General features: G+C 41.0%; 1 protein-coding gene and 1 pseudogene across 1 annotated transcript in view; one reads left to right on the top strand and one right to left on the bottom strand.

Annotated features, from left to right (window-relative positions):
• Positions 1-866, top strand: part of LOC121441305 (polycomb protein SCMH1-like) — an 80,545-nt gene extending 79,679 nt beyond the window's left edge. The window contains exon 14 of the mRNA XM_041642440.1: positions 664-866. Within this exon, the coding sequence (XP_041498374.1) occupies positions 664-866 (203 nt within the window). The remainder of the gene's footprint in view (positions 1-663) is intronic.
• Positions 867-14,470: 13,604 nt separating this feature from the next.
• On the bottom strand, positions 14,471-15,117 carry LOC121441350 (annotated as a pseudogene).
• Between the last annotated feature and the right edge of the window lie 8,182 nt (positions 15,118-23,299).

The raw sequence follows: 23,299 nt of genomic DNA, 5'->3' as shown, positions 1-23,299 counted from the left end.
ACAGAGCTGAGCAGGAAATAATTTTGTGTTCTTTAAAATTGAGATTAACATTTAAGCCAGAGATGAGAATCTATAAAGTGTAAAAGTGATGCTAAAAATGACCATACTGAATTGAGGAGAATGGTTCCAATAACTAATCTCTTTCTCAAACATTGCTGAAATATATTAATTAAAATTGAAAAATATATAAGGGATTATAAACCTGTAAACTTGAAAGGCCCTATCATATTTAACAAAATAAAGTCAATTTAGAAGAAAAAGACATTAAAAGAGCAGCTTGTGCGAAGTTTGTTGGATCTGTTCAAAGAAGACAGTACTGAGTTAGCTCAGTTTATCCCAATTCGAGTAACACCTTTTCCTGTACTTGCTTGTGACCTAAGAGGCCTTGGATTGCTACACGTGTTTCATGACCATGGAAGCTTTGTACTTTCTAGTGTAAAGCTGTTCTGCTCTTTGGGGAGGTCCAGTGACATACTCTGTGCAGCACTCCGCAGATCATCTTCGTTAAGGCTCTCAGATTTTACAGTTGGAATCTTAAGTCCTTACTTTAGGTACTGAAGAGAAGGTTCCAGGAGTGAGACTATTACTTTCAACCTAACGTCTCTTCTTTCAGGATTATGATCAGGTCAAGTATGATTTGTTTTTTTTCCCCTCCCATTGAAGCTTCAAGTTATATAGCTGTACGTGACCCCAGTGTCCTGAAACAAGGCTTCTGTAAGGACCCTTCAACCTGGTCTGTGGATGAAGTGATACAGTTTATGAAACATACAGATCCTCACATAGCAGGCTCCCTCGCCGAGCTCTTCAGGCAACATGTAACGTATCTTTTGATCCGGTTTTCCTGCTGCCCTTATGCCTTTGAATGACCTCTGTGCAGGCCTTTCAGTTTGCTACTGAGTTGTATGGATGGTGGGGGAACCATATCAACTGATCTTTTTCATTTGTGAGAAGGATTGCTTTGCCCAACATTCAGGCCTTAAATGGTAGGTTAACTGACTGTTCTTTAAATGGGTATCTAAGAATCTCGTACACTAAACAACCTCAGGTTTTCAAGAGGTGGTATTATAGGATTGCCACTCTCGTGTAGACTACCCCTTCTTGTAATGACAAATACAAGAACCCTCCCCCCAACCTGCTCCCTGTTCTATTCTAGGACCATGAGTAGGAGGGGTTGACTCACAGCATATACCAGGGTGGCCTTCTTGTGATACCCTGTGAAAACAGCAACTTCATTATAATTTGAATAATAAATAATAGGCTTTTATGACATAAATTGTATACTTACAATAATAAAGTTTTAAAAGGATTCCTTGTGATGTTAAGCAATGTGTTCACAACATTTTCTAATATAAAATCATTGGTTTAATGTCTGGTGTACACTATTTTATGCGTGTGTGTGTGTGTACACATGTGTGCAGGTGCAAATGCACATGTGTCTATGTCTTATGGGAGCCAGAGGACAATCTCAGGTATCATCTTCAGGAAGGCTGTCGAGCTTCCATTGACACAGGTCTCTCATTGCCATCTGGGGGCCAGTGTCCCCCAGGGATTATTATGTCTTTACCTCTTCATTGCTGGAATTTAAGTACATGCCACCATGTCTGGCATTTTTACATGGATTCTGGGCATCCAACTCCAGTCTTCATGTTTTCAACACAAGTGCTTTACTGACTGAGCAATCCTTCTGAGCCCCTCTTCAATATTTTAAGTAAATCAGTATCTGTTTCAACACCTAACTAGCTTCAGACAGCTGATTACCTTCCAACATGAAGATGAAACTGTAAAGCATGTTTACAGTTTTCATTGGTAATGGCATACTCTTTCCCTTCTCAGAAAGTTAATAACATGAAATTCATTTCTACTATTCTTAGTCTTTAACTATTTGTCATAAATATGTGCTAGTATTTTGTTCAGTACACAGTAAAGTCAGATACTTTGGTACTTAGAACATATATTGAAAGTACAGGGTTAAACCTTTTTCTTAAAAATTAGATTAAATTTGTAAATTGTCAAATGATGTTCCATTGTACAAATCAAATTTTATTAGTTTTCATAGACATATATCCAGAGAATGAATATATATACATATATATGTGTATTTATATGTATGTATATATAGTACAATACTGTATAAACTAACTATAATTTTCTTCTCTCTATAGGAAATTGATGGAAAAGCTCTACTACTACTGAAGAGTGAACTGATGATGAAGTATATGGGGCTGAAACTAGGACCAGCATTAAAACTATGTTACTACATTGAAAAACTTAAAGAAATAAAATATAATTGAAAATATGCAAATTTAGATTAGAGACAATTCTCAGGTATACTTAAAATGTTTTACTTTAAAAGTAATTTCCTTCTCATCAGTTTGTATTTTATAAAAGGTTTTTATAAAAATATTTTATCAAAATTGTAGTACAATTACATTGATAGTATGTTCTTACTCTTTAAACAACATTGAATATGTTTTATTAGCATACTTATAACTGAAAATTTATTATTTATGTCTTTAATTATTTTTATTGTGTTTACAAGTATACTTCATGTAGCAAACAGAGGAAAACCATTTATTAGGATTAATTTTTATATCTAGAACCAAATAGCTAAACCTCAAAGGGGAAAATACCAGCAACGTAATCTCTATTACAAAACCATGGCAATTTTCTCTCAAAAGAGTTTAATGGTGCACTTAAGTTCTCATCTCCTTCCCCATTCTTCTGTTCATGGTACACTACTACTAGAAAGGAAAGAGCCATATAAATTATTTTCCTTTCTTTTCATGCCCTGGTGGTGTATTTGTTCATACAAAGGGGAAAAAAGCAAGTTTATAAGCTTGCATAAAGTGTTCTTACTAGTCTTTGATATTTTTAGGATAGATTAAAGTGAATAATTTTTGTGGAGGAGATGTTTATTCTACAAGAGTGGATTGGATGGAATTGGATAAACTTTATACCTATTTAATAATTTTCTGAATTTTTGCTAAGCTCAAACATTAGACATTCAATCCTGACATGTCTATTTCCAAGATATTTGTGTCCAATTTTTAAAAAATTATTTTATTTTGTGTTTATTTTTCATATGGATACTTTAGCATATTTATATACTATTCTATATTTGTGAGAATACACAAGTGATTTTTTGATTTATTATGGCACTTTACACTGCCACAAAGGTAATAAAGAACTATATATAGATGTTTATTCCATCAAAAATATGTACATCATTTTACTAATCCCAGTAGCTCTCAGCTTATTATTCAGGTGTTAAACTCTACTTAGATTGGCTCCCACATAGGGAAGCTCTTTATTCTATGCAATATTTCTAATTAATTTACTTATTGAGCCATCAATTCTACTACATTTTAAAAAATACATTAATTCTTACACTGGGGCTCTATTTTTATAAATGAGAGCTTTCAAAGGAAAATGATACTGCGTGCCATTACTTTATATAGTGGTGTAATACATATAAGCTGTCAGAATCAGTTATACATGTATTAGCCATTTGTTCTAAATGTCAACAAAATGTTCACCAGGAAAAGAATGTCCATTTTCTCTTTAAGAATACCAAATGTGTTTTATATAACAGCAGAAATGTATAAAAGATTACTTCACCTATGTCATTTCTGGAAAAACTAGATTCTTAAAATTGATCTTCTTGCAAATTGTTTGTATGAAGATGCTATGTCCAGTTGAGTGGTCCTCAGGTGTTTATAATACTATGTTTTGTTATCTTCAAATTTGGAGAATATAATAAATTTAAATAAACACAGCAATTAATACCTGAGTCTGAGATTTTCTTTTACTTACCTTCTCCACAGTGTATTAATATGTGGGCTTGTTGGTCTTGTAAAACAGGACTTTGAAACTACTTAGTTCTGTACTTAACAGTAAACCCTGGTTTTCCATACCTCAGGAAAGATGCTACTTGCAGTTTTCTGTGTAAGTGAAGTAGCTTGAAATCTCTGGGGCTCATTCTAAAGGCTGAAGCTGTCACATCTTATGAAGTTCCCTGAAACTGGCCCAATGTGAAACTATGTTGGGATAGAATATATACATACACAAATGCTCGCCATCAGAATACACCATCAGATAGTCTTTCTTTCCTCTACTTCCTTTGTATTTTAGAATTTCACATGAACAGTAAATATTTAAGATATCTTTCTCGAGAGTGCTAAGAATCAAACCCAAAGTGATCTATCACTAAGCCATATCTCCAGTCATTTAGTGTTTTCAGTCTCACCTATATAACTTAAACTGACCTTGAACTCACAATGCTTCAACCTCTGTGGTGCTAGAATTGTATGAGTGTGCTTATATTAATTTCTGCTTAGATATTTAATAGTTGGTATTAATATTGTTTTTAAATAAAAAGGTAAAGTGAGGATTTGGAGACATTAGAACCCTTGTATGCTAGTGAAATTTAAAATAGAGTTACTGTGTAAAACAGTTACTATGTTATATATCAAATCGCAAAATTTTTAAAAAGCAGCATCCGATGCTTAGGATATCAGTATTCCAAACAGTCTAAAGGTAAAAATGAATCTTTATCATTAGATGAATGAAGTATGAAACACACTGTGTATGCGTGTGTATGTGTAGTGTGTGTGTGATTTATTCTTTAAAATGAATGAAATTCTGACACATACTGCCAGGTGAATTACATTAAGCCAGGCACAAGGACAAATACTGTATGAATCCACTTACATGAAATTCAGAAATAGAAGTAACCAGGTGGTCGTTAAAAAGGGAATGGGAAGTTACTGTTTCATTGCCCCAGAATTTCAGTATGGAATGAAAGAAAAGTTGTGGATTTAGATAGTACTAATGGTTGTACAACATTGTAGATACATGTAATATTCATTGTATATTTACAGTAGTAAAGTAGTAAATTTGTGTATATTTATCAAGGTAAATTAGAATAAAAGAAAACGGTTGAAGTAATAGATGTAAAAAGATAAAAAAGCATTTTTCTCTACAAATACTCAGGAGTCATGTAGAAGAGTTCCATTTTAAAGATAAAGCATTCTTTTTTTTAATATTTATCTATTATGTATACAATATTCTGTCTGTGTGTGTGCCTGATGGCCAGAAGAGGGCACCAGACCCCATTACAGATGGTTGTGAGCCACCATGTGGTTGCTGGGAATTGAACTCAGAACTTTTGGAATAGCAGGCAATGCTCTTAACCTCTGAGCCATCTCTCCAACCCCAAGATAAAGCATTCTTAAAATATCTAGGCTGGCTGGGCGGTGGTGGCGCACGCCTTAAATCCCAGCACTCGGGAGGCAGAGCCAGGCGGATCTCTGTGAGTTCGAGACCAGCCTGGTCTACAAGAGCTAGTTCCAGGACAGGCTCCAAAACCACAGAGAAACCCTGTCTCGAAAAACCACAAAAAAAAAATATCTAGGCTGATTTATTTCATCAGTCCCTCTTTCAATCCCATGTCTCTTAGCAGCTGTCTTGCTTATCAGCAACCAGAAAAGTTAAAACCGATTCCCTGTGTATTTCCCATCTCAAGTGGCTTTTTTTATATTGCTTTTATTCTCTTTAAAGACTTTATTATTTTAAACAATTGTTTTACATTTTAAGATTTTATTTATTTATTTATTTATTATGCATACAGTGTTCTGCCTACATGTATTCCCACACCCCAGAAGAGGGCACCAGATCTCATTACAGATGGTTGTGAGCCTCTATGTGGTTGCTGGGAATTGAACTCCAGACCTCTGAAAGCAGCCAGTGCTCTTAACCTCTGAGCCATCTTTTAAACAATGTTTTCTAACTGTCTATACCCTTTCTCATTTTTTTAAGCCTATGCATATTATTAAACACCTTTTAAAGAAGATTTTCCATCTGAACCTCTTCTACTGCATATCTTTTAGACTTTTTTGACGGAATAAACCTTTAAACTGCTAAGTGGTGTGTCTAGGACCTCTGTGTGGCTTTGGTGGCTGGCTGTGCCTGCTTCTCTGGTCACGAAAGCCAAGCCTAAAGCCTAGTTGGAGGTTCCTTTGACCAGGAACTGCATTTAACCCCCCATATCCGAAATGCTGATGCTTGCACTGTGGCAGGCATTTTTGTAAATTTAGCTTTTTTTTGTTTTGTTTTGCTTTGCTTTGCTTTTATTTAATGTACTTGCTGCTCAAGGGCTTCCTCTTAAAGAAGCTGTATCTGTTTTTTGCTGTTTGGTGTTTTTTTTTTAAAGCTTTCTCAGTCCCTAGGTGGAAACATGGGGCCCACGGTGGAATACCAAAATGTTGTTGGTTTTTGGGTTTTTTGTTTGTTTGTTTTGTTTTTACTCTTTGACTGCCACCAAGTTCCCAAATAATCACATGGAGACTTAACCTTTTCTTTTGCATGTCCAGCCTTTGCTTGGCTTATTTATAGCCTCCTTTTCTTAAATTATCCCATCTATCTTTTGCCTCTGGACTTTTACAACTTTCTCTATTTCTAAATCTCTTTTCTTTCCTTCTTATTCTGTGTCTGACATCTTTACATCATTAAACAAATGCTCCACAGCATAAACAAATGTAACAACACATCATCAACTAATATTCCACAACAGTGCTATATCCCTGCACCTCTGTAGCTTTTCTTACTTTTAAAGTAGCTCATCCTTTATAGTGATTTGGAATCTCAGGTTCCACATTGTGATCCATAATTTTCGTGGGCCCTGGGCTCCTTTGTCACCTTTGTTTCTATTGCTGTGGAATTTGGTCAGGGGGCCACTCCTCACTGTCACAGTGTCTGACCAAGAAAATGAGGAAATGGATCTTTTGTAAATAGTCTCACCTGCTATTGATCCAAATAACACAACACATGCCTCCTTTAAACCTGTCAAATCTCCCTATTCCACTTCCAGTGTACCAGTATACCTGCCTCCTTCCAGCCTCTGCTTTATTTTCTTTAACCTTGTGTATTTTTTTTTTTTGGTTTTTTTTTTTTTTTTGGTTTTCGAGACAGGGTTTCTCTGTGGTTTTGGAGCCTGTCCTGGAACTAGCTCTGTAGACCAGGCTGGTCTCAAACTCACAAAGATCCCCCTGCCTCTACCTCCCAAGTGCTGGGATTAAAGGTGTGCGCCACCACCGCCCGGCAACCTTGTGTATTTTTATATTGTCCACAATTGATATTGCATCCCATCATGAACCCTTGTTTATCTAATGGGCACAAGGACCTTAAGAACAGCAATCCAACTAGAATCTTTAAACACTGGCAATAAATAAATCTCAGGTGTATTTGATTCTGCCATGAGAGTGGTTAAGCTGCTACCTTAAGACTGGGTTGTGCTGTTGACAGAAATGACACTGAGCTAAAGGCATTCTGTTATCTTCATAATTATTGATGTCAATTATGTGTCACTGGGATATGGGTACTTCTGTAGCTCAAATATGTGGTGATATATAACTGATACACCTCCTTCCTTACATCATAAGAGTAGTTGTACATTGACTGTCTTTTCCCACTAAAGTGAATTCTTTTTTTTTTATAATTTTTTTATTAAGAAAAGAAGAAAAAAAACATAAACAAAAACAAGTTTCCACCTCCTCCCAGCCTCCCATTTCCCTCCCCCTCCTCCCACCCTTCTCCCCCTCCTCCCACCCTTCTCCCTCTCCCCCCACTCCTCTCCCCCTCCCTCTCCAGTCCACAGAGCAGTCCGGGTTCCCTGCCCTGTGGTAAGTCCAAGGTCCTCCCCCCTCCGTCCATATCTAGGAAGGTGAACATCCAAACTGGCTAGGCTTCCACAAAGCCAGCACATTAAGTAGGATCAAAACCCCGTGCCATTGTCCTTGGCGTCTCATCAGCCCTCATTGTTCGCCATGTTCAGAGAGTCCGGTTTTATCCCATGCTTTTTCGGTCACAGTCCAGCTGGCCTTGGTGAGCTCCCAGTAGATCAGCTCCACTGTCTCAGTGTGTGGGTGCACGCCTCGTGGTCCCGACTTCTTTGCTCATGTTCTCCCTCCTTCTGCTCCTCATTGGGACCTTGGGAGTTCAGTCCAGTGCTCATGTGTGGGTAAAACAGAGAAGTCGACCAATGGAATCGTATAGAAGACCCGGATTTTATCCCACAAACCTATGAACACCTCATTTTAGATAAAGTGAATTCTTAAGGGCAGTCAGTGAGTTTCATTAGTTTGATTATTGGTACCTAGCACATAGGTAACCCAGTCACACATTGAATGAGTAATCTTAGGACCCAAATATAAAGTTGGTATTTTAGTACTAAATATATATCTCTCCACATATAAGTAATGCCATAAATTGCTCTTTAGCCTTTAGATTATGTTTGAATGGTTTTGCTTTCTGTTTTAAATACATACTATAAGGCACTGAAGCAATGGGAAGGAGTGAGTAAAAGTCCCAGTCAGTCATCTGACTTTAACAGGATGTTTTGCTGGCAGTCACTGGAGTACTCTTGCTTTCTCACTAAATATTTGAATGAAAATGAAAACCAGGGTGGGAAGGCAAGATTCTGCTAATCTTTCAAATATTCCTACTAGCTCAAAGGTCAGTGATACCAGACTGAGAAGATGGGTACACCACTGATGCATGATTAAATAAAAATTGAGAGACTAAAATTGGGATTCAGTATGGAGATCAGGAAAGCAAAGTAACCAGCCACTGGCTCTTACCTCTACCTCAGTCTGAAATGGCGATCTTGCTCCAGGAATCTCAGAATGAGACTGTGTTGAGAGCTGTCCTCCCGTTTTATAATCCTCTAGTTCTGGCATTAAAGCTGTGCACCGCCCGGTTTCTATGGCAACTAATGTGGCTACTGAGATTAAAGGAGTGAGTTACCATTGCCTGGTCTGTAAGGCTGACCACTGGGACTTTTTTTACTCTCTGATTTTCAGGCAAGCTTTTTTGATTAAAATGCAAATGAAATGTCACTACATATCACTAACTCAGAGATATGTCTGATTTCTGGATACACTTTAGCATCACATCTTTAGATTCCATGAAGTATGATTCGTGGCTTGGCTATACTTCACCTTTTGATTTTTCTACAATTCAAAACACCCTTCAGACCCTAGCCAAGGAATCAGAGAAAACTGGTGTAGTTCTTGCACCATGAGACTTGTACATCTAGCCTTCGTAACTAGACAGTACACTAACGGAAGGTACTGAAGCAAAAAACAACAAACAGGATCAGTGACTACATTCTCTCTGTATGTGTGTGTGTCTCTCTCTCTGTGTGTGTGTGTGTGTACACAGTGGCAAGGAGCTAGAATATGGATTAGTTACTTGTTGCAGCGACAAGAAGCAACAGGAGGGAAAGGAGTATATTTAAGATATGGTTTTTTTTGTCAGGAATTAGAGGATACAATCCATTATAGTGGGAAAAGTGATGATAATAGTTCATGGACAACTGTGGAGACATAACTTGCTCATGTATGAGAAGACCAGGAAGCAGAGATAGGAGGAAGCATGGTCAGTCTATCAACTTCAAAATCTACCCCACAGTCGCGCGGTGGTGGCGCATGCCTTTAATCCCAGCACTTGGGAGGCAGAGGCAGGCTCATTTCAGTGAGTTCAAGGCCAGCCTGGTCTTTAAGAGCTAGTTCCAGGACAGGCTCCAGAGCTACAGAAAAAAACCTATCTCGGAAAAAAAAGATCTATTTCTCCAGCTAAGACCCACCTCCCAAACAGTTTTCACACATGTAAGCCCGTAAGGGAGATTTCACATTCAGACAATTGTAAGGTTGGTGAAATTGATCCCGTGAGAGTACTGAATAATGGCTGTCATTTTAGCATGCAGAAGTAAACCAGATAAGCTTTGACTTCAGGGGACATGCAGCAGGTCTTGAGAAAGAGCACTAAAAATAAAACTACATAAGTAATCTGCAAATGTAAAAAGTTCAGCAAAAACTGAAGTAGCCATGTAAAAGTAACCTTTCCATGGTGAAGAGTACAGTCTGAATAAATATTGATTTCACTAAACTGTGGGACAACAGGCAGGTGCAAAGGAGATGTGTATTGAAGGCAATGGCTAATGAGCATGAGAATTTCTATTAATATATACCTCTAGCTTCTCTGGTAGGTGTGTGGATTTCTTTTAAATGGGTCATAAATACATTTGATGATCATTTTGGAAACATTTTCTATTTTTCTCCCTATAGTAACCAAGTATTCCTATGTCACTGAATGAATAATTTGCCAAATGTTAAATAATGCTAAAAATATACAAGACTTCTATGAATAAGAAGGAAAAGGTTTGCTTTTACTATTACTTTGTATTTATTTCCAATGTTTTCTCTTTAAAATAACATACAAAATAAAGGGTTCATTATGTCTCATATTATGTTTTTTTGCTCATATTCATCCCCTATTACTCCCTCTTGTTCTCACTTTTTCCTCTCACTGAGCTCCTTCCTCCTCATCAGTAGTCTTCCTTTTATTTTAATATATTTGTTTGAATCTTGACTATTTGTATGAAAGAAAATGTTATATTTGTCTTTCTGAATCTGACTTATTTCACTTAATATCACTCCAGTTTGATCTATCTTCCTGCAAATGACACAATTTCCTTCTCCTTTGCTGCTGAATAAAGTTGCATTGTTCATAGATACATTTTCTTGGCTATTGATCTTATCTGCCTAAGGTGATTCTGTATCTTAATGTTAATAGTGCCACAAAAATATGGGTATATAGTTATTTCTCTGGATGCTGACTTAGATTTTTTTGAGGTGTATAACAAGTAGTGGTATAGCTGGAGCAGATACTAGTACTGTTTTTTAACATATTTCAGGAACAAGATACCAATCTTCATAGTGACTACATTAATTTGCATTCCCACCAGCATTGCATAAAGATTCCTTCTACTTCCATCCTTGCCTGTTTTCTTCATGATGGCCATTCTGACTGGAAAGAGATGGACTCTCAACGAAGTTTTAATCTTCATAGCTAAGGATGTTGATTGAATTTTTTTCTCTGAGAGATAAAACATCCCAATGTGGTCCCTTGACAAAGGCACATATCTCAGCTAGGGACTCCCATTTTCAGACCCCATCTGCTTGCTGAATAAGAAGTGTAGTGGAGCCAAGGAATCTGTTTGATAAACCTTCCAGGAATACTGATGCACCATCATTTGTGAGAACCATTTCTGGGGTTTGGGAGCCATAGAAGATTTGTGTTTACCAGCCAAAACCCAAATCCTCCTAGTTGGGAGAATTTGAGTGAACTTGCAGGATGTGATGTTAAGGGGAAGAAATCTGTCATCAAACATGAGCAATATAAAGTAATCAAACTCACAAACAAAGTAGAGCAATCTTCAAGGACCAGAGGAACAGTAAATAGAATGTGTTATGCTAAGGCTATAAAGTTTTGGTTGTGAAAGATAGGTAGGAGAGTTTTCCAGAAAAGCCCAGTGACCATAGTAAACAATACTGTGATGTGCAGTCAAACACTTGCTAAGGGGGTACACCTTAACTGGTTTCAGTTACTGACGTGACTGTGAGCAAATACATGAAAAAAGGAATGGGCTTATTTATGCTCATGATTTCATACATATATTTAACATCTGTTTACAAATGACAGCTAAAGCAAAACTGATGAGCTGAAAACTACAGCGTATAAAACTTAGTAAGATTGAGGCAGTAGGGAAGGCCTTGGACCTTCCCAAAAGCAGTATGCCTTACCCTCTCTATGGGGTATAGGGAATGGAAGGAGGGAAGGGAATGGGAACTTGGATTGGTATGTGTAATAAAAAAATATATAGTTTTCTTTTAAAATAAATAAAAAAATTTTAAAAAGTCAAATATAGAGTGAGGCAGACTTGTTAGTGGAGATACAGTAGGGGAAACCATGTGGAGATGTGGGGGACTAAGAAATGCTGGGAGAAGGCCATTGGAAAGGAGTTTAGTGGTCTGAGTCCCTGTTCATGATAGGTGTAATGGCTATTGAATATTGGGGATTGTTTCCAGTATTGTTGATTCTAGAATTGTTTATATGAATGCCTCCCCAGTTTAGTATAGGGTATAAGCCTAGCTAATAAACTAGAAGTATGGAGTGATAGTAATTTGAGAATTACAGTATCCAGAGAAGAAAAAAAATGTAGCCTAAAAGGAGTAAAACATGTCTTTGGCCAAAATATAAATGAAGAAAATCTCAAACCCTTGCTGCAACCTGCACAGTGGCAATTAAGATCTGAAGAAAGGACAGACACATGTACCAAAAATCTGGCATTAGATGGGTTGGGCACTCTGATTGAGATGCACCAGCAGCATGGAAGCTCAGTACTTTTTAAAAGAAAAGGTTAACTTTTTTTGCATTTATTTTACATACCAGCCAATTTCTCTTATCTCTTTCTATCCCCTCCCCTTGCTCATTTACCAGCCCTCCCCATTCTCTCCTCCTCCATATCCATTCAGGAAGGGGCAGGCCTCCTATGGATTTGCACATCAAGTACTGAGCTCCTCGGGTTGAGACAGAGCCAGGTAGTCCAGCATGGGCAACAGGTTACCAAAAGCCATCTAAGCACCAGGGAGAAAGAGGTCCTGCTTTCCTTGTTCTAAGTCTACTAAGAGATGAAGCTACACAGTTGTCACACATATGCAAAGGGCCTATAGAGTGGTATTTCATTGGTATTTTAATGAATAAGGCCTGAAGATCAGTGTTGGGTGAAGCATTGCTTGTTATTCCTGGCCTCTCAGCCATGAAATAACCATTTCGAAAACCATATTATTTGTAATACTGTTTAGCCAATAGCTTAAGTGTATTTCTGGCTAAACTCATATCCTAAACTAACCCATTTCTATTATTTTGTATATCACCACGTGGCTGTGCCTTACCAGCTAAAGATCTCAGCATCTGTGTCAAGCGGTGGATCCATGGCTTCTCCTAACTCCGCCTTCTTCCTCCAGTGCTACAGGCCAAGCCAGCTTTCTTATTCATTAATCAGTAAAATCAACACATAGACAGAAGGATCTCCCACACCAGATCAGAAAAGTAAAGCAGCCACACTGGCCAGCCTTACAGACCAGGCAGCAATGACACACACCTTTAATCCCAGTAGCCACACTAGTTGCCATAGAAACCCCAGCTGGTAGTCATGCACGCCTTTAATCCCCAAACTAGAAAGGTTTATAAAACTGTTCTCAGAGCCGGGCGGTGGTGGCGCACGCCTTTAATCCCAGCACTCGGGAGGCAGAGGCAGGCGGATCTCTGTGAGTTCGAGACCAGCCTGGTCTACAAGAGCTAGTTCCAGGACAGGCTCCAAAACCACAGAGAAACCCTGTCTCGAAAAACCACAAAATAAATAAATAAATAAATAAATAAAAAATAAAACTGTTCTCAGTCTCATTCTAAGGTTTCTTGGAGGCAGGATCACCATTTTTAGAATGCGGTAGAGGTAAGAGCCAGTGGCTGGCTGCTTTGCTTTTCTGTTCTTCAGGTTGACCCCCAATATCTATCTCTGAGTTTTTATTAATCATACTTCAGGACTGGGTCAGCCATGCAGGCTTCCTAACTGTTAGCCTAGTGTCCATGAGCTCTCGTGAGCTCAGGTCACTGCACTTGTGGGTTCCCCTATCATAACCCCCTTGGCTCATACAATCCCTCCTCCCTTTCTTCTGCAAGACTTTCAGAGCTCAGCGCAGGACTTTTATTATATATACTATTGAGAAAGAGGGTTAGTTTGCTATACAGAGCTAAAGAAGGAGAAAGCAAATTAGCTAATCTCTGTAGGGGCATAGTTTTAGGTTGCAGTCATCTGTGTGGAAAAGCTGTGGTTGAGAGTTTCTATATGCATTGATTTCCCCTAAAGGTCAATCATTTATAACATCTGTACATGACCCAGACAAAGGCTATGCCATTTCTCTGAGCTTGATTTGCAAAAAGCTTTGCTATTCCCTTGGATTTGAGGCATTGGGGTTCCTGCCATAGCTGTGATCATGGTAATACACATTCACTCAGGACTTAAAATCCCCACAAGCCCTCGATTTTTATTTGTTTTAGTGGCTTATTCTTTTTATTTTTTTGAGAATAGAAAAAAATAATTAAAGCATCAAATTGTACAAATTACAAATCTGTTCCAAAATATACTTACATTAAATAAAATATGCTTTTCAGTAAGATCTACAGTGAATGACTATGCATTCCAGGAAGCTTCACATCTAGGCAGGGCCAACATTCGTGGAAGAAGCTAAGAGAAAGTGCATCCAATCACAGTTTATAGCGGGTTTCTTATTGCCAATCTGCCAGTCACACCAAACATGTCATTACATCACTGGTGCAGGACACCGACTTTGTTGGGGTTAAGGGAAGCAAGTGCTATCCTCAATGGTGAGTTCATTACAACTTCGGAGGAATCCCACAGCCTAGACAGAGTGTCAGGAAACATGTTAAGGGAAGCGGACAACGCTCTCGAAGCCCAGACACTTTCTTGCTGTGCTGTGTATCCAGGAGGATGGTCTTCTTCAGGACAAGGTCGCAAGACTGGGACAAGCCCAAGGGGCTGACAGGGAGTATGAGGATGGGGAGGAGGGCTTCCTCTAGCTGTTTCACATCAGAGACAACTGTGACAAAGTCCTCAGCACTGCAATCTCCCCTCTTATCATCTGGCATAGCGCTTGATGTATTCATCCATTTTGTCTTGGAAATCTTCCTTGTCTCGTAAATGATGTTCTGCTGCTTCAATATTCAGTGGATCATCAAAATTCAAGAGATCAGTAAATAAAGAGTTTAATCCCCAAACAACATCCTTCAATGTCCTAGTGGGAGCCCAGCCAGTGCCATCAATTGAGTGTTCTCTTAGTAAACTTAGACATATTTCCCCTGTTTCTGTGATATTGGGATGCCAGATTTTAGTCAAGCATTTCACCCTGGGAGGCACCATGCTGTAGGCTTCAGGAACTTCAGTTTCAAACTGAAATGTTCCACCCTGGTAGTGTAACTCTCATTTGGGCTTACAGTCAGCTGAAAGCAATGAAGCTTGTTTGGATCAGGAAAGTGTACTTTACATGTACAGGGTAAATTAGCTTCAAGTTCTGTAACCTCTTTTACAAGCAACTTGTCTCTCATAGAGACCCGTCGAGTAGAGTCAGATGTGGAGGCAGATGTCTGGGATCCTTTGAGACCATCATCCCGCTTCAACTTGCTTGCCAGCGTTAGCATTACTGCTACCTTTCTTCTGGAAGACCGGCAAGAGTAGGGCTAAGTAAGGACCATGTCTCCAGACAACAACTTTAATCACTGCACTCAGGAGGTAGAGGCAAGCCATGTAATGATTCCTGCGCGAGATGGACCAAGCCACGGGTGGGTTCAAACCACGACCACTGAGAGCCCAGTCGATTCTGCGAGCAAGAGACCTTGGCAGGTTGAAAACCAGAGGCCTCACGGTCTACAGACAGAGCTTAAGTGAGGAGTTTATTGAGTTAAGGGTAAAGGGAAGAAAAGAGAGAGACAGAGACCTGCTTGCCTCTTCAGAAAAAGAGGGAAGAAAGCAGAGATAGGTGGAGCTTGTTACGTATTTTTCCTTGGCCGACAACCCTCTCTGCCAATGCAATAATCCCAGTCAGACCAAATTAGAAGATGCCCAGGTTTAATGGGTGCCAGCACTCCCGGATGCCCTCCCGCCCCGAAAACATGGAGAGATGAACAGAGAATGGAAAGACCACAGAAAAACAGAAGACCACCTAGTGGCTTATTCTTAAAGTAATTAAATTGGAGTCGCTGGAAAGATATCTCAGTAGGTAAAGAGCTTGCTATGCCTGCATGAGAACATGAGTTCAGAATCCACATAACATACCAGAAATGACTAAATTTACCTGTAATCCCTGCAGACACAGGGGAGGCAGAGACAGAAGGATCCCTGGGGCTTGCTGGCCAGTCAGTCTAGCCAAATTTGTGAGCTCCAAGTTCAGTAAAACACCTTATCTCAAAAAATAAGGTGGAGAGTAAAAGAGGAAAATATCAAGCATGGATCTCTGGCCTACACATACACACACACACACACACACACACACACACACACACCCCACATGCACACTTTGGAGATCACATAACTGGACAATATGTAATTAGGCCTGTTGTAATAGAAGCGGCGGGGCTGCGTCCCCAGCACCCCGGCCACCTGCTAGCTTATGCCCCTAATTACACAGACACTGTATTCTTTTAAACACTGCTTGGCCCATTATATCTAGCCTCTTCTCGGCTAACTCTCGCACCTGGACTAGCCCATTTCTAATAATGTGTAGCACCAGCACCAAGGTGCGCTTACTGGGAAGATTCTAGCCTACGTCCATCCTGGGTCGGAGCTTCATCGCATGTGCCTCAGAGAGAGGGGACAATGGCGTCTCTCTGAGCTCACTTCCTCTTCCTCCCAGCATTCTGTTCTGTTTACTCCTCCCACCTATGTTTTAACCTATCAGGGCCAAGCAGTTTCTTTATTGCTTAACCAATGAAATCAACAGATTGATATATGACACTCCCACATCATAGTCCTTCTATAGCTTTGCTAAATATGTCACATCTGATGTGTGTATGTTAACAGGATAACAATGGTTTGGAGCCATGTCCCCCTTCTCGACCCGCCCAGCAGGTCCTAAGTTACTCCAGGGTCTTGAAGATGCACTATCTGAAAGACATGAGGGGAAAGAGAAACGGATGCCAAGCGGTATTTTTTGTCAAGGCATCCATTTATTGAAGCAAGTTTCATGTCTTAAATACTCCTCAGTGAGAAGCTCAGGCAGGGGGAACTGAGGAAAGGGGGAAGGATGAAGGGGGAAGGGGGAAGGGAAGGAGGGGCTCGGTAGCTAGGCAACTAAGCAGGGCAGTTTGGCAGCTAAGCAGGGCAGTTGCAAGGTCAGTGGCTAGAACACCTGCTGTTAGTGATAAGCAGCAAGCAGTGAAGACACTCTGTGGTGCTTTCCAAAGCTTGACTCTCCATGGTTAGCACGTAATGTTTTGGCTAACTTAAAGTTTTCTGTCTCAAGATATTTACTTCAAGGCCCTGTGAGATGTGAGAAAGGAGAAGCATGAAATGGCTCCTGACACCCCTTTTCTGTGCTTTCTGTATGTTTGAGTATATCCATCAAGTCCATAATTATATTTTTACAGAAGAAAGGGTTTATTCAGCTTATGGTTCTAGAGGGATATGAGTCCATCATGGCAGAGAAGCAAGGCAGCAATCAGCAGACATGTCAGCTAGAGAAGAACCTGAAGGCTCATGTCTTAAACCACAAACATGAAGCAAAAAGAGCAAGTCCATGTTTTGATTTTTGGTTGTTTGTTTTTTGTTTGGTCGTCTGATTGTTTTGGTTGATTGGTTTCTCTTTATAGTCCTGGTTGTCCTGGAACTTGCTCTGTAGACCAGACTGGCCTCAAACTCGGAGATTAATCTGCCTCTGCCTCCCACATGCTAGGATTAAAGATGTGCACCACCGATGTGGGATTCCCCTCTGTATGCTGTGAATATGTTTTATTGCCATTGGTTGGTAAAGAAGTTGTTTCGGCCAGTGGCTTAGCAGAATAGAACAAGGTGGGAATTCCAAGTAGATAAAGGAGGAAAGAAGGCGGAGTCAGGAAGCCGCCATGTAGCTGCTGGAAGAGAAAGATGCAAAGATGTGAACCGCCAGGCAGAATCTTGCCAGTAAACCACAAGCCTCATGGTAAAATATAAAATAATAGAATTTTTTTAATTTAAGATGTAAGAGCTAGCGAAAAATATGCTTAAGCTATTGGTCAAGCAGTATTGCAATTAATATAGTTTCTGTGTGATTATTTCGGGTCTGGGTGACTGGGAAATGAACAAGTGGTCTCCATCTACATGCCACCACTGCCCAGCTAAGTCCATGTTTCTTCAACTAAAAATGGAGCTGAAGAACTTATTGTGCTGTCACAAAGACTTACCAACAGTAAAGGATTTCTAAATGCCCAATGGTAAACCGTTAATCTGGTTCTTGTAGTTACTATGAGTGGCTCCCACCTGGCAGCACTGGAAAATGGGACAGATTGCTATCTGCATCTTTCCAATTCCTTTTTTGAACACCAGTGGGTTTGTCTTTGTGTGTGTGTGTGTGTGTGTGTGTGTGTGTGTGTGTTTGTGTTCTGTTTGTCTTGTTTTGCAATCTTGAAAAATACTATTATGGGACAGGCAGCGAGCTCCACCCTCCTGAAGCTAGTCTGATCACATTTCAAGGACTTCAATCACCAAGCTGAGACTCTGGGGTTATTTGTTATTTATTTATTTATTTAGTATACAACATTCTGTCTGTGTGTATGCCTGCAGTCCAGAAGAGGGCACCAGACCATGTGGTTGCTGGGAATTGAACTCAGGACCTTTGGAAGAGCAGGCAATGCTCTTAACCTCTGAGCCATCTCTCCAGCCCCTCTGGGGTTATTTGTATGGCCAGGGAAGTTAACAAACTTTTGCAACATTGAATGGCCATCCTTCAACATTGAATGGCTAGAAGTGGGCACCTTCCATGGCCCCATCATATATCAGGTTAAAGATATCGTGTATTGAAGAACCCTGGATGCCCTAGCCAGGTCTCCTACATCACCACTTGGCAACATTTGGTGGAAAGCCCCCCTTCTTGCTTGAAACACTTCCTGCCACCTGCCCCAACAGTCTTGCAGGTGAAAGAAGCAGAGTCGAAGAAGGATTGTAAACCAGAGGTCCTAGCCCTATTCTGTGCCAGAGGAGGAGCTTTACCCACCTCCTTAATGTTCCTGCGTCAGTCTCCACACAAGCCCCCCGCTGCCAGATCGCTACAGGTAAACCTAGCCCCGGAGAAGGGGAAGGAGGCATGGAAAGTCCACCTCACACCTGATCCTGGACTAAAACATATGTAGCACAGGTAGCACAGGCAGATTCCACGATAGTTGCCCTACCCCTAAAGGCAACCTCTCCCCAAACTGGATGGCGGGTAATATATGACACATATCCTTTTTGCCACAAGTGACATTTATAACTGGAAAATGTAAAACTACAAGTTTTCAGAGAAACCCTCTGCCCTGCTAGACTTATTAGATACTGTAATGAACACTCATGAGCCCACTTAGGATGATGGTCAGCAGCTCTTGCAGGTACTGTTAGTTACAATAATCTCAAGAGGAGACTCTACACCGATAAACATAATTTCAATCAGACCAGATTAGACCAAATCAAAGATGCCCACGTTTAATAAATGCAGTGCTCCCAGGTGGCTAGGAGAGCGTGGCTAGAAGAAGGAAGAGACAGAATGGGGATACATGCAAAAGCTAAAACCACATGTTCCTTCTCTGGGTAGCAGCCTAAATAGCCTGTGGGAGTGATCCTGACCCTCCCTGGGAAGGAGTCAGCCTTTGGCAGGCTTTCCTGGAGGTGGAGTCTGGACCAAGGCAACTCCCAGGAGGAGGGGGCTTCCAAAGATGGATGTTGGGTATTACACTGTTCACAACTGAGAAGCGTGTATGGATTCTAGCTGCTGCCCAGAAGTTTGTTCCAGGACAGACTGGCCAGCCTACGGCTATTCAGTCCGATATCGATGAGGTATTTCCCTTAACCTGCCCTGAATGGGATCACAGTGATCATGCAGGTAAGAAGAGGCTGAAAGTCTACTGGCAGATTCTAATGGGGGGATCTCTGTGAGACTGCAAGAAGATCCCCAAATTTATCCAAGGTAGGATGAGACTCTGGAAGCTTTCCTGGAGTGGCTGATGGAGACTTACAGAACCTTCACTCCTTTTGACCCAGAAGCAAGAGAAGATCAGTCTGCTGTCAATATGGCTTTTGTGACCCAGGCAGTACTGGATATCCAATGGAAATTACAGCAACTGGATGGATTTGCAGGGAAGCAATTGGCTGAGCTTGGAACAATAGAAGAAAAAGTTCCTAACAATAGATAAACTCCTGAAGAAAAATAGACTAAGGGTCTTGCCAGAATATTGCTGGTAGCCACAGGGAAAGAAAGGCCAAATACAAGGAAGTTTCAAAAAATGAGAAAAAGGACAGGAGACAGGCCCCTTCCCAAGAAGAGGCATGGGCACACCCCTGCCTCCAGAGAGACCAATGTGCCTATTGCAAGGAAATGGGACACTGGAAGAACAAGTACCCAAAGAAACAAGGAGTGAAATGGACATAGGTCTTTGAGATAGAGGAACTTAGTGACTGAGGATTCTGGTTCTCATGTCTCCTCCATGAGCCCTGGGTAACCTTAAAGGTAGAGGGGAAGCCAGTAGACTTTCTAGTGGACACAGGACTCTATTCTAAAACAGTCCATGGGACCCTTGTCTGATAAAAATACCTGGATATAAGAGGCCACTGGAACTGACTGATGCTCATGGACTACCCACAGAAAGGTCAACTTGGATGTGGGACAGGTAACCCCCTCATTTATGACCATCCCAAGATACCTGTATCCACTCTTGGACCATGACTTCCTGAAAACAAATGGGAGCCGAGATCCAATTTGGGCCCCAGGAATTGCAGGTCCTAAATGAAGATGGCCCCATCCATGTGTTAACCATGGCACTGGAGGAAGAATATAAGCTCTCGGCCACATGCTTTCTAGACACTGACAATAATCCATTCCTGGAGAGACTGTGGGAGGAGATTCCAGGGTTATGGGTGGAGAGAAATCAGGTGGGACTGGCTAAGCATCAGACCCAAATCCTGGTCCAGCTAAAAGAAAATATTTGTCTGGCCAGAGTCCACCAAAAAAAAAAAAGAGGGGGAAGTGATGGAGAATTGTCTGTAATCTGTCAATCATGTTTTAAATAAATGCTGATTGGCCAGGCAGGAAGTATAGGTGGGAAAACCAGACAGGAAATAGAAATGATACAATGAGAACAGGAGAATTCTGGGAAGGAGGAAGTTGATTCCTCCCATTCCTGCCCAGACCACCAAAGGAGCAGGATGTGAGCTGCCCTGCTTAAAAAAGGTACTGAGCCACATGGCTACCATAGATCAGAAAAATGGGTTAATCAAGATGTGAGAGTTAGCAAGTGAGAGGCTAGAGCTAATGGGCCAATCAGCTTTATAATTTATGGAGACCTATGTGTGATTTTCTTTGGGGCTAAACAGTTCTCAGGTACGGGGTGGGACAGAAACCCAAACAAGCAGGCCTGGCCCTTCATGTTACATATGGGTGGAGAGAAATCAGGTGATACTGGCTAAGCACCAGACCCAAATCCTGGTCCAGCTAAAAGAAAACACCTGTCTGGCCAGAGTCCACCAATACCCCATACCCCAAGAGGCCAAAATGGAAAGGAAACCACACATAAATTGACTCTGTTCCAGTTGGCTTGGAACATTCCCCTCCTCCCAGGTAGAAAGCCCCATTCCAGTGACTACCCACTTTTACAAGACGTGTAAGAAGTTAACAAAAGTGTCGAGGAAATATACACCACAGTGTCCAACCCATAAACTTTATTAAGTAGCCTGCTACCTGAATGGATCGTTTATACTATGCTGGATCTCAAGGATGCCTTCTTCAGTCTGCAACTGGTCCCACGCAGCCAGCCTCTGTTCTCCTTTGAATGGAACTACCCAGACCACGGTTTTAATGGACAACTGACCTGGACCAGGGTGTCTCAAGGATATGAGAACTCAGCTACCATTTTCAATGAGGTGCTCCACAAGGATTTGGATGAGTACAGATGATCTCATCCCCAAATAAATCTCTTGCAATTTGTATATGACCTCCTTATAGTTGCTGTGGATGAGAAAATCTGTTACATGGAGACCACCACCATGCTCAAGGAGCTGGACCAGATGGGGTACCCAAAGCACAGATTTGCAAGAGAGGGGTAATATATCTTGGGTACATATTCAAGAGGGAGCACGCATGTTATACCAGGCTTGGAAAGAGACCATTCTTTTTTAAAATTTTTCTTTTTATAAAAGAAAACAAGCTACCTTTTTTGTTTTACATACTAGTCCCAGTTCCCACTCCCTCCCCTCCTCCCAAACCCTCTCTTTTCCCTCCCACAAACCCCCTATCCACACATGAGAGAGGGCAAGGCACATTGCTCTGAGGAAGGACCAAGGCCCTCCCCACTATATTCAGGCTGAATAAAGCATCCCACCAAAGATAATGGGTTCCAAAAAGCCAGTACAAGCAGCAGGGACAAATCCTGGTGCCATTGCCAGTGGCCTCACAGTCTTCCCCAGCCATATAACTGTCACCCACATTCAGAGGGACTAGTTTGGTCCTATGCTGGTTCCTTCCCAGTCCGGCTGTAGTTGGTGAACTCCCATTAGCTCAGGTAAAATGTTTCTGTGGGTATTCCCATCATGGTCTTGACATTTTTGCTTATATTCTCACTCCTCCAACTCTTTTTTTTTAGTATAATAAAGGGCTATTTATTTAAGGGTATACTCACAGATCACAGTCCTCTGCTCGAATGGGGAATCCAGCTGCCAGAAGAGAGCACTCCTCTCACTCTTCAACTGACTTTGGGAGCTCAGCCCAGTGCTCTGCTGTGGGTCTCTGCCTCTGTTTCCATCAGTTGCTGGATATAGGTTCTATAATGACATTTAAGATAGTCATCAATCTGACTATAGGGCAAGGCCAGTTTGGGCATCTCCACTATTGCTTAGGGTCTTAGCTGGAGTCATCCTTGTGGATTCCTGGGAATTTCTCTAGTGCCAGGTTTCTTAATAGCCCCATAGTGGTTCCCTCAATCGGAATATCTCTTTTCTTGCTCTCCGTCTCTGTCCTTCCCCCATCTTGACTATCCCATTCCCTCAAGTTTTCCTTCTCCTCCTCTTCTCCCCTCCTCCTCCCCTTCTGCCCTCCCTTGTCTCCCCACCCTCCCAATTTAGTCAGGAGATCTTTTATATTTCCCCTTCCCAGGAGAATCTATATATGTTCCTCTTAAGGTTCACCTTGTTACTTAGCTTAAGAAACAATTCTTAACATTCTGATCCCAAAAACTCAGAGACAGATTTGGTCTTAATGCAGCCATCCTGCTACCTGACCCTGACTTGGCTGTAAACCATGATTGCTCAGTGATGCCTAGCCAAGTCCAAAGCTTGAGGTCAGACCTGACAGACATTCCATGGCCAGATGCTGAGGCAGTCTACTTCACAGATGGGGGCAGCTTCGCGCAGGATGGAACCAGGTATGCAAGTGCTGCAGTGCTAACCTTTAACTCCCTAAAATGAGCCTCTGCCCTACCACCAGAGACCTTGACTCAGTGGGCCAAACTGTTTATCCTAACCCAGGCCCTTAAGATGGCCCAAGGCATGATTGCTAACATTTTCATGTACAGCCCGTATGTTTTCACCATGACTCATGCCCACGGACTCATTTATAAAGAGAGAGGATTGTTTAGAGCAAAAGGAAAAACCATTAAAAACATGGATGAA

Source organism: Microtus oregoni, unplaced genomic scaffold (genome assembly GCF_018167655.1).
Source record: "Microtus oregoni isolate MIOR12 unplaced genomic scaffold, Mior012 000074F_ref0000038, whole genome shotgun sequence".
Classification (NCBI taxonomy): Eukaryota; Metazoa; Chordata; class Mammalia; order Rodentia; family Cricetidae; genus Microtus; species Microtus oregoni.
The sequence above is the reverse complement of the archived record's forward strand: the minus strand, read 5'-3'. Positions and strand labels throughout refer to the sequence as shown.